We start from the raw sequence: 12,491 nt of genomic DNA on the forward strand, positions 1-12,491 counted from the left end.
ACCTGTTTCACTCTTCTTTCTAGTTTGACCCCTGTAGCCTCCCCCCATGACCTCGACGCCTTACTAGGTTTCCCCTTTCATCCTGGTTGCTAGCAAGTTCAGCACAAAAATTAATATCCACGTAACCACTTCATATCAGGTTCCCAGGAGAATATATTCTATGTGCTTTCTTTGTTTTATGTATATCCATACTTCTCACTAGCCCCTGAATTATTTGTAAGGGAGATACTGGATGGGTTCCGTTTGCCCTTCTGCCCTGGACCAAGTTAGTGGACTCTCTAGACCTGGATGGAAAAGACCGGTGAACGGCCCCATGCTGCTCCCTCGGGCCCCACACCAGCCTTGGGGTGCCCCTCCGCCCACCCACATCTTCGGAGCTGGTCCCCGTACCCTAACTTGAGTATGCCATGTGTTTCCCAATGGGCTCCTGATGGATGTAGGTGGAATTAATAGGATATTCCGTCATCAGGAAGGGATTAGGACACATCTTAATAAACCAAGCAAACAATTTAGCTGCTGGCAGGACTCTGTGTCAGACCCAGGAAATCCAAATAAAGAACCTGTGAACAGGGCACTGCCAGGTCAGGCCCGTGTGTGGGTGGGTGAGCATCAGTGTGGAGGTGACACCGCTGGAGTCCAGGAGCCTGGAGACGCCCTTGGTGGGTGGGCAGGTTCATGCACACCGGCACCCGTGCCCCCCGGTACGCACCACTCTGCTGAGATGGGAGGCTCAGATGGAGACCCCCACCCCACCAAACAAAGGACAGAGGCCCTAGATGCCAGTAAGAACTGCTGTGGCCACTCACTGCTTCTCACTTGAAGATACCTTGACTATTTCAATAGCAGCTGTCATGTTCTTAAATAAGTCCAAAACCTAGAGCGTTTTCTCTAATTCAAAGATTAAACAAAATCAAAGTCTTCAAAGATTCCAAACCAAAAAATACACGGAAGACTCCATCTCAAACTGAATCCAGGTACTTGCTGTCTTTCCATTTGGAGTTAACACCTCTATTTGGGGAACAGATGCCTCTGACAGAAACAAATCCCCAGGAGCCAACCTGATCATGCAGGTAAGTGATGAGGAAAACCAAGGAGGAAGGCAAAGTTCGGGAATGTCCCTCCTAGGCTCTCCACCAGCTCTGACTGGGATCCCTAACTAAACCACTTCGCCACTCCATGCCTTCAGGATTGACAAAGGGGAAAAACCAACACTCTAGCAGTAATCCATAAAGTGATTCTCTTCAGTGAGGCCAAGCCACACAACAGCGAGCTGGCCTGAGGCAGATTTCCACGAAGAAGGTCAGGTTCCTTGGGCCTTAGGCCAGGTGAGGTCTGACTTTTCCAAGGAGTCCTTTCCTGTCAGAGATCAAGAGTCATGACCACAGCTAAATGGCAAGGATCCACAGAGAATTAAATGAGAGAGGGACAGCAAAAGAACAAAGGAAAGGAAATTTTTAATCAAAATGCATCTTCTGCTTTCTCAAGAATACCTTCAGTGCTGGCTAAGATATCATGAGCAGGGAAGCGGATGTGGCTCAACTGATAGAGCATCCACCTACCACATGAGAGGTCCAGGGTTCAAACCCAGGGCCTCCTGACCCGTGTGGTGAGCTGGCCCATGCGCAGCGCTGTTGCATGCAAGGAGTGCTGTGCCACACAGGAGTGTCCCCCGTGTAGGGGAGCCCCACGCGCAAGGAGGGAGTCCCACATTGAGCCGTCCTGTGTGAAAAAGCCCAGGAGTGGCACCACACACATGGAGAGCTGACGCAGCAAGATGACACAATAAAAAGAGACACAGATTCCTGGTACCGCTGAGAAAGCAAGAGGACACAGGAGAACACAAAGTGAATGGACACAGACAGCAGACAATGGGGGGGGGGGAGGGAAGGGGAGAGAAATAAATCTTTTTTTAAAAAAAGATATCATGAGCAGAACCAGAAAGAAAGCAAAAGGAACTCTGCATCAGGTACCGCCCTCAGTCTGCCCACGTATCAGCTCATGTAACGCTTATAACCACCATATGAAGGAAGTACCAGTATTGTGCCCACTGAACAGAGGAGGAAACTAAGGCATAGGGAGGCTAGGGAGCTTGCCCAAGGTCACACCAAGTAAGTCGTATGTAAGCAGATTAACACCACCCCCCAGTACGTGAAAAGACCCTGGGAGTTCATGAAGTCATCTTGGCTTCACGCACATCTGTCTACGTGGAATTGCCCTCATGGCCCCATGCCAGGCAAAGGGGATGGCTAAGCAGGATCCAGAGGTCCTTTTGCTGGAGGTGTTACAGAGGGGATTCATGTGCTGTACCAGACGACCTCGCTGCTAACCTTGCCCACATCTCTATTTGGCCTCCAAAACAAACCACAGCAATGGAGGTGTCAACCAGCAACCGCTCATTTAGCAATTAGGTGTAAAAGGAACAAACTGCCCAAGTGTATTATAAGCCTATATATGATTCAGGCTAGACAGTCTGCCCTGGAGGAGATCTCCGTCTAGGAAAGACACACATAGAAGGACATGGCCAAAAGAACAAACAGTATAAGCAAGGGATCCCCATTGTTAGGAGATGCACTGTCCAGGAGAACATTCTGTGGTGACGGAAAAGCTATATCTGTGCTAAAATATATGGTAGTTATTTACTATATGGGTGTTCCCAAGAGAGAAGTACCCAGCTGAGGCCAGGTGGCCCAGAATCACAAAAGAATAATAAATTGCAATTGTAAGCCACTAAGATTTAAAGGACAACAACAGATAATAGGAACAACTAAATATTTTCATTATTACCCCACTATACAGATGGGAAAATGAAGGTCCAGAGGAAAACTGACCTGCTCAAGGCCATAGATCAAGCTTATGACACATGAAATAACTGGAGAGAATACAAGACATTATATAGTTAAGGACTAAATTGTGCAGTCTAATGCCAATACACAGACAATCAGAGAAGAGAGAGGCCATCAGCCTAGTGCTTTTAAATCATGGACTTGTTGGAAAGTAAATGAGTGCGGATTCATTCGTATTTCTGTCATTCTGCAGCCACTCTCAGTTTCCTGCTGGGATTTGCTGTCTTGAAGGAGGGAGGCAGGAGCGCCCTGACCCCCTTCCACCAGCCTACCGCACACAGCACGTGGGCAGGCCTCACCACCGACAGCCACCCCGAACGTCTAAGCCTTCGATTACATGCCCCAGATGCCTCTCGTACCTCACTCTTGTCCTAGCCCTCCAGGTATGAAAATTTGGTAAAATAATGTAATCTGTGGGATGAAGTGGGGAAAAATGTTACAAGCATCTGATCTCCAATAATTAGGGAGGACTTGATGGAGAAGGGGATGGTTTTGCTGAAAGGACGGTTAAGGCTTGGACAACAGAGAATAGAGAGAGGCAGAAGTCAACAGGAACGCCCACCGGGCTCCAGCGGCTGCCTGCTCAGCCTGGGGACAGGGGCTTCACATGCATTCCTTCCCAGCTGTCACTAGAATCTCTGAGAGTCACTGCTTAGAGGCACGTCATCTGGGATTTGAAGCAGATAGGTGAGAAAAGAGAGAAGGTTCCATTAGACACAGCAGAGGCCCCGGGAAGAGAGAGACAAGCCATTCGCCTGATAGTTTATAGCTGGCCTTGTGGAGAGAGCAGAGCAGCTTAGCCCAGAGAGGAATGAGCCCCAGGGAGAGAGACAAGCCTTATGCTAACCCACAGCTGAGAAAGGAAGGAGTCGAGACCACGGAGCCTTAGGAGGAAGAGGAAGGCTGAACCCTCATAGGAACTGGCAGCCATCTTGCTCCACCACGTGGCAACAGACTTTGGTGAGGGAAGTGACTTATGCTTTATGGCCTTGTGACTGTAAGCTTCTACCCCCAATATTAACAAACACCCTTTATAAAAGCCAACAGATTTCTTGTACGTTGCATCAGCACCCCTTTAGCTGGCTAATACACCATCTCTGTGCCTTAAGTTTCCCCATTCTAAAATGGGGGAAATACCAGCACCCACCTCACTGGGTAGTTGTGAGGTCTGAGGTAACACAAAACACCAAAGAAGTGTCTGCTATTTTATTATCACCATCCAGTTATCTATGAAGGTCAAGGCGGGTCGACATTACATTTCTGGACTGCACTGGACCTTTGCTTTCACACGTCCTCTTGGTGTCAGTCAGAAGACCCTACCCGCATCCACGGGGCCCACAGCCTGGGCCTGCACCAGCCGTGAGTGAGCCTGAGGGGAACACGGCCCATCTTTAGACCTTTAAGGGAAAAGCACTGTCCTGAGCACTTGGATGATGCTCTGACAAGAACTTCCAAAACATGTTCTGATTTGCTCATCCTAAAATGAGAATTTCGCAGGTGTCTTTGGAACACAGGCACACTGGGCATCCCTTTAGAGAGAGGCTGTCTTCACTCACCCAGCAGCGTGAAGGTCTTCTGAGTCTCCACCATGTCGGCTCTGTCGTCCACACCTTCAATGACCACGTTGCCTCCCATGCTCGTATAATTAAATTCTTCTGCACTCCCTGCAGGCAAAAAAGGAAGATTCATTATGTTTGCCATGCAGGAATTTGGATATATGTGTTTATCAGAAAAACAAGGAAGGAAGTTAACACTTAATGAACTATGTTAAATGCTTCACATGCAGTATGCACCCGTTTATTTCTCAGAATTCTGTTACAGAAAGTGGAGGCTCAGAAAAGGGAAGTGACTTGCCCAAGGTCCCACAGCTAAGGGTGGAGTAAGAATTTAAACACAGGCCTGTCTGACTCCAAAGCTCATGGTTTTCGTTCCGATGTCCCAATTTTTTATGCAGCTTTACTGTGGCATATTGACTGAAAAATACAATGCCTACGTGTAAAATGTACACTTTGATGAGTTTTGATCTTTGTAATCTCTTATAAAGCCACCATCACAATCACGATAATGAACATATGTGCACCTAATATTTAAATAGTAGGTGACCCTTCAGAAAGCACTTTCACATTCATTACTCATATCCTAATTGGCAGGCAAGACATGGACTATTATTTTTTTTTGAAACCTGAAGAAACTGAGATTCAAAGAAGGCAAACGGCTTTTTCAAGATTATAGAGTGCACATTCAGTTCCGTCACACTAGAAATTACCTCTGACAATTCTCATTTACCAACAGCACAAATGACCAAGACAAAAGAGCTGTGACAGCATAGGAGTCTGGTCCATTTGCATTTAAGGACAAAGAGTTCTCCATCTGAACCATCCCTGAAATATAATTAGATTACAAATAATTATGACCCTGAGTTATCAAGGAAGTTGAAATTACGGTTGGGACACTTTGCTTAAGAAGGAGAAAGAAGTCAAGCATGTTAGAAGAAATTCCAAACAAAGAAGTTCAAATGAAAAAGAAAGTTTGGGGACTTACAGCAGTAAGGTTCAGTTGTCAGGAGGTTCCAGCTGGATGGGTACAATCACCCAATGGGTTCTGAAGAGAACCCAAGGCTGAGGGGTCTCCCCTCTCTGTACCTGCCCTGGCTCGTTTTAATCTATCTTCTTAGTTAAATGCATTAATTCCACCCCAAAACCCAGGGATCTTATGTCTTTGGGCAAAATATTTTTAGAAAAAGTTGTGTTCTCATCCAGGACAACTAACAAGGAAATGACAATGGACAACGACCATCCCAAGGAACAGAGAATGGGGAATGAATGATGTTTCTATTACGACTCACTGTGATTCTAGCAATGGAAGAATTTTTTTCATTGATGTGAAGGGCAGTGGCCACTGGAGGTTCTGAGGGGAGGGTGAGGGAAAAAAGGTGTGATATGGGGGCATTTTCAGAACTTGGGAATTGTCCTGAATGACATTGCAATGACAGATACAGGCCATTATATATCTTGTCTTAACTTACAAGATTGTGTGGGAAAAAGTGTAAACTACAATGTAAACCATAATTCATGCTTAGTGACAATGCTTCAAAATGTGTTCATCAATTGTAACAAATGTACCACACTAAAGAAGGAAGTTGTTAATGTGGGAAAGTGTGTGAGGGACAGGGAGTGGGGCATACGGGAATCCCCTATATTTTTTATGTAACATTTATGTAATCTAAGTATCTTTTTAAAAAGTATATTTAAAAAGTAAAAAAGAAAAAGTTGTGTTACTATAAGAAACAGAAAGTAGCCTAGAATTTGGACCCGTACAGAAAAGACAGCCCCTTCCACACACCATCCATCACATACCCAATTTAAGATGTTTAAATTCTGGCTGCTGTGCAGATGCACAAAGCTGATAGAAAATGTGGTAATTTCGTTCATTTTCCGACTGCAAAATAAAGAAAAGTCCTCAAAAATACATCGACCATTTACAAGTGAAAATGTCAGGTTTTCAAAATTGAGTGGGCCTTAGGAGGCTAATCCGCATCGACAATTCTGATGTCATGGACACTGGTATTTAACCTGTGCTTTTTATGTAGTCGGTAATTCTACGACTCAGCCTATCCTCTCTGCTGGGTTGCTTGCCAGCAGGCCCTTCCTCTCACGGAGTGAGAAAGGGGTAGCTCAAGATAGTCTTCCGATAGGTAGAGGAGAAGGTATAATTAAATGAAAACATTCTACAAAATGGAAATAACGCGATTCATACTAGCTGAAATGTTTAAGTAATCCTTTGCAAGGGAAGGCTTACATACTTCTACTGGGCCAAAACAATGAGAATTTTTTTCATTCTGACAGAAAGGCCTTTTTCTTTAAACTCCAGCCACCTCACTAGCGCTAATCCCATTCTCTTCCTGAAAGGAATGCCAGTCTAACCACTTTGCTTTTAGGAGTCCAAAATTAAGACGTCATAATCATACTCCTAATACATACGATTCCATTGATATTGTATATATTCATCATTTTTTTAATAACTAGAAAAAAATCTAACCCAAATTGCAAATGAAAAACAAGAACACTCTATTCTTCAAGTCACAGAATGTAGGTTTGTCTAATGAGTAAATAAACGTAAATGATACTTATAAGTTGAAGAAAAGGAAATTTAATAGTTTTATCCTTACTTGAAAGACAACTCTTGATTTCTCCAGCAGGTAAGTTCTCATGTTGGCCCCTATAATTTGATTTCTCTCATCAAAACTGATTTCTGTGTATTTCCCAAACCGACTACTGTTGTCATTGCGCGTTGTCTTGGCATTTCCGATAGCCTACAAAACAGGACCCTCTTGAAATAATGACATTAAGAAAAATGCTTGCATTTAAAATCATTGGAGTTTTTAGTGAAAGCCCATCCTGTACACTGGGGGAAGGTCCATGGGGGTGGGGGCTGGAGTAGCCACGGCCGACAGGGAACATGACATATGCTTAGCCTGATGTCCACAGCTCTCCTCAATCTCGCCGGGACACACCGAGTGGGATGAGAAAAGAACACAGGTTCTCATGTTTCATAGTCCTGAGATGCTATCTGTGTGATACTGGACAAGCTATCTCATCTTTCTAAGTTTCAATTTCTCTATCTGTAATATGGGAATAATATGGATGTTATGGAGTTGGGAGGGTTTAATGAGATAAAGAGCCTCAATTCAACCATGCCCTTATTACTGTAGATGCACAATCACAAGTTCCTATCCTTCCAGTCTTTATTTCCATCTGTATTCCTTATCACTTCCCAACTTATACATTCTACTCAACCAAAAAACTACCCTCCCTCCCTCCCACACTCCTAGCGTGAGCTCCCATTCTAAGGCTGCTCTTGAATTCCACCTGTCCTCTGCCTGTCCCCTGCTGTCCCCAAGCATTCTCCATTCAGGGGCAGGTCCCTTCCTGGGCTCATGCAGCACTTCCTGCCTAGGCCCTCATGCCTTCTGTCAGTCTAATTTACTGAGTACCTACTATCTGCCAGGTACCAGGTGGGCAAAGGGGAACAAACAGTCGTGGTCCTGCCTTCATGGAGCATGAGTCTAGTGGGGGAGACAAACCCTGAATAAGCAACCACACAAAATCGCGACAACTTCTCTACTGCTACCTTGGACCATGGTTTAGGTTTTGATCTCCCTTTACAATGTGCTTACGTCAGAGGGGTCCTGCACTTGGGCACTAGGGCTTACTCTTTTCCATCACCTCCTCATTATCTGGCACAGTGGCTTAAACAAAGGAGGTGGTCTGAAGAACACCCACTGACGATAGGATTTGAGAAAAAGGGGAGAAGTGGTCTAGGAATTTAATGCTCCTAATCAGTTGCTATGCCTCCAAATAAATCCAAATCGATCCACTTCCCACAGTGCAAGGCAGCCAGAGCTGGCCTGTGGGCCCTACCTGTGCCTTCCAGAAGCCTTCTCCCCCAGGGCTCTCTCCCAACCCCAGGTGCCACTGCAGTCGGCCCTGCTCACAGCTCTGCTCATAAATCTCAGCAGGGAGCCCACGTCTGGGCTCTGACTGTTCCCTCCATGACTGATTTCAAACCACCAAAGGTTGAACAGGAGACCCTCAGGTCCGAATAGTTAACAAGCAGCTCCAGAACGCCGACACCGTTCTCAGCGTCCCAGAGGTGTCTGCAGCTGAGAAATTTCCCCTGAGATATAAATCTACACAGGGGACCCCTGAAGTCCGGTGCTGGAATTTCTGGCCCGGCAGGCAGAGGAGGAGAGCCCTGGCCGCCTTCAAATCCCACCAGGAACAGCCCAGCCCGCCTGGCTCTTTCCTGCTCCCGACTTCCTTCTTTCAAGGGTGGGAACCTGATAACAAGGACTCCCACCCACACCCCTGCCTGGACTGTCCCCGCGCCCTTGGGCAGTGGCACACACCTCAGTGATGGGATTGGACGCCAGAACTTTGTCCTCCACGTGAGTGTTACCGCTCGACTTGCTGACCGTGGCAAAGTACCTCATGGCGTAGCGAGCTGACACCGTCTTTCCAGCGCCCGACTCCCCGCTTACAATTATTGACTGATTTTTATTGTTTCTAAAGCAAATAAATGAAAGGGTTTTAAAAATATTCATTTCTTTCCGTTAAAAAAGCAATATATATCTATTAAGTAAAATGCAGGCAAGCAGAGTGAATGGAAACTTTGCTTCATCGCTCCACAGTAAGCATGTTTAATATTTCAGTGAATTTCCTCTAGTCTTCTTTTCTACCTGATACTGTTCAACACACAATTTGGTTTCCCGCTATAGTCCCTGTGTCAGGGGCCCCCAAGCTGAAGCCCAGTTTGGATGGTTCATTAGGAGGATGCACAGGAGTTAGCATATACTCTTATTCACAGCTAAGATTTTATTACACCGAAAGGAAAAAAGCAAAATTAGCAAAGGGAAAAGGCTCATGGGAAAAAGTCAAAAGGAAACCAGACAGAAGCCTCCAAAAGTCCTCTCCTAGGGGATGTACTTGATTTCCCCGACAATGAGTCGTGACACACGTGTAAAATGTTGTCTACCAGCAACGCTCAGCAGGGACTCAGCCCCCGGTTCTCACTGGGGGCTGGTCAGGCCGACAGCCTCTGCCTAGCGCACACCAGCAAGCTCGACTCCCAGAAGGAAAGTGCGTGCTCAGCATCCACCACATTGTTGGCACACGTTAGGAACACTGAGCCTCTCTCATCAGTTAGGGAACGGTGGGAACCCTCCCCAAATCCAAGACGCCAGATGCCAGCCAAGGATCAACCTCGCAAGCAAGTTTACTGGACTCATTTAAGCCTCATAGAAAATTCCTATGACATAGATCCATTTTACAGATGAGCAAAAACTGTGACTCAGAGAGGTCGAGAGAGTTGATCACAGCACACAGTCTCCCAGGTGAGCCCCGGAGGGGAGCTCAGAGAGAGAATTCCTGGTCCAATCCTTTCATTTTCTAAAAGGGGAAACCCAGACTAAATGAGAAGGCGAAAGACAAGTCTCGTGTCCCTCAGCTGGTACAGAAGGGCTGGGATGACTCAAGCCTGGGTCCCCAATGTCCAGCCCTGGCCCATGGGGTTCTGAGCTATGGGTTCTAATCATGGGGCTATCCTGGCAACCTGAAGGGAGCCAAGGCAAATCCAAGAACCATGGGTGCTTTAGGGTTGGAAGGAAACTTCATGGGCCAGAAAAATACTCATCTGTTTGCTAGTTTTTTTGGTTATTTATGCCCATTGTCTGTTTGTTTTTTCTTTAGGAGACACAAGGAACCAAACCCAGGACCTCCTATGTGGGAGGTAGGTGCTTAACTGCTTGAGCCACATCGCTCCCTGCTGGTTTTGTTTTTTGTTTTTTTGGTTTGTTGTCTGCTCATTGTCTCTTGCATTGTCTTTTGTTGCTTTTGCTTATTGTCTGCTCACTTTTTGTTGTCTGCTCATTGTTTTTGCTCATTGCCTGCTCGTTGTGTCTCCTTTAGAAGACACTGGGAACCGAACCTGGGATCTCCCATGTAGGAGGCGGGCACTCAACTGCTTGAGCCACATCGGTTCCCCCCATGCCCCAATTTTTAATTGACATTTCCTGCCCATATGAAAGACTACAAATCTCAGGCTTCCTCGCAGCTAGTGTGGCAACTGTGAGTATCTCCTGGAAAATGAGCTGAGAGCAGGAGGGTTTTGTGGAGCTTCTGGGACGTCTTCTTAACTGGGAGGGGACCTCCTTCTTCTCAGGCACTCTGTCACCTGGACCATCAGGCTGAGCACTGGCTCGGACCTGAGGAGGAGGTCCCACCTGGGGCGGGTCAGCTGGCAGGCACCAGGTCCCTGAAAACCCTGGGGACTTGCTCTGCCAGCCAGGACGCCCATCAGACTTCTCTGCAGGAGAGAAGCACACACTGATACTTAGTTTATGCCACCATTAATTTTTCTTGATTAATGAGGTATAGCTCTGAGGGTACAGCTCACAGAGGAGGAAAGCAAAGCTGAGGGAGATGAGGCGCTGTGCCCAGGGTCACGAGGTAAATAATGAGCAGATCCTGGTACTGCACCTCAAGTTTCTCATCTGGGAAAAAGGGCAAGGATGGCGGCTCTAGTCACGTCTCAGGGGTGTTGAGAGATGCAAGGGAGACCACTGTCTGTGAAAGTTCTTTTGCAAAATGTACAGGATCTATAAAGATAAGAGGGTGGTTGTACTCTTCACTCTTTATATAAGAGGGTGTTAAAGAGGACAGTTATAGGAAAAAGAAATTACACTTGGAGGCAGAAAACCTGAGCCCACATTTTCGCTCCACTTCTCTTGTTCTCCGACTTCGGGTAGATCACACCTGGGGCGCAGTTCACCGCCCAGCAGGGCACCCAAGAGCAGGTGTGGAATGTGTGCTTGCTGCCTGGTCTACGGAGCCTTCACACAAATGTTTCTAGCAAAACAAGAACTCGCAAGGCCTAAAGATAAATGACAGTATTAGGATAAACCCGAACGCTCCTCCAGCTAAACCCCGTGTTCACCCATCATTAGATTCCGCTGCCTGGGACGGGTAAAAAGCGTATGCGTCTCACGGTGGAGGCTAAGTCAACCCTCCTCCACGCAGGCACACTGCAAGGAGTGCGTGCCAGTCCCAGACTGACCTTTGACCACCTAGAAGGAAGAAAAACCAGGAAACTCAGTATAGACAGGCCAGCTGTTCCTAAGTTATTTGCTAGTCATTATGTAAACTCTTACAGCTGGTGAGGATTTGTTCCGGGGTTCTCCTAGGGATTTCATCTGGGGCACCTATGAGCACCCAGACAAGTATTCATGGTATGTATGCACATGTGTGTGCGTGTGCCAGGGCATATCTGTGTGTGTGTGTGTGAGTTGTTTAGTAGAGCTTAAGAGCATCGGCCCTGGAGCCAGAATGCCAAAGTTCAAAGTCCTGTGTGGCAGCTGACTGGCTGTGTGACCTCAGGCAAGTTACTTAACCTATCTGAATCTCAGCTTCCTTATCTAAAAAATGGTATCCACATCATAAAGATGTTGTGAGGAATAAATGAATTAATACACAAAATGTGCTTGGAGCACTGCCTGGTCCCACAGTGAGTGCCTGAGGTGTAGTGCTTACATGCATGCTGACTGGGCGTGTGCCGGCACGCACGTGTGTACCACGCGTTTGCAAGTGTGCTTCCGTGCAAGGGAGGGCCTCGTGGCTAGGGTCCGTGGCCGGTTCCCTGAGCCCACAATGATTCAAAGTCCTCCCACCCCAGGGAAGGCAGAGAACACCAAAGAGACCCTCTGGCCACAGAGGCGATCTTGACACACACCAGGGCTGGGTGGGTGTCCACTGGCCTGAGTCCAAGAAAATTCATAATAAACAATAATTATCAGAGCATTCTGCAGACAATGAAGTGCTTTCACTCCTTGTCTGAGCATCTCGGGAACCTCAAGGAAGGTTCTGTAGCGTTGTTGGAAAGCAGCCAAGTGGCTGGTGGGGTCACCCCGTCTGCGAGTCGAGGCTTGAAGCCAGGTCTTCTGACAGGATCCTCCTGTGCTCCGGCACAGGTGAACAACAAAAGTCCCTGTCCCTAAGGAACTCACTCGCATTTCCAAGAAGACTGAGCAAGCAGGACCTTCCCTGACTTCGCGACATTTATGCTGATGGGATGATGACAATAAAGGAAGCTGCC

General features: G+C 46.9%; 1 protein-coding gene across 2 annotated transcripts in view; it reads right to left on the reverse strand.

Annotated features, from left to right (window-relative positions):
• MYO5C (myosin VC) overlaps positions 1 to 12,491 on the reverse strand; it is a 99,245-nt gene that overhangs the window by 74,471 nt on the left and 12,283 nt on the right. The window contains exons 5-8 of one of the 2 annotated variants that reach the window (XM_004483495.5): positions 8,752 to 8,908; positions 7,012 to 7,155; positions 6,200 to 6,281; positions 4,400 to 4,507 (exon numbers count right to left, since the gene is read on the reverse strand). In XM_004483495.5, the coding sequence (XP_004483552.2) occupies positions 4,400 to 4,507; positions 6,200 to 6,281; positions 7,012 to 7,155; positions 8,752 to 8,908 (491 nt within the window). Of the gene's footprint in view, positions 1 to 4,399; positions 4,508 to 6,199; positions 6,282 to 7,011; positions 7,156 to 8,751; positions 8,909 to 12,491 lie in introns of those variants that run through there. The other variant, XM_012521600.3, reaches the window with a different exon arrangement.

Source organism: Dasypus novemcinctus, chromosome 3 (assembly GCF_030445035.2).
Source record: "Dasypus novemcinctus isolate mDasNov1 chromosome 3, mDasNov1.1.hap2, whole genome shotgun sequence".
In the NCBI taxonomy this organism is placed as follows: Eukaryota; Metazoa; Chordata; class Mammalia; order Cingulata; family Dasypodidae; genus Dasypus; species Dasypus novemcinctus.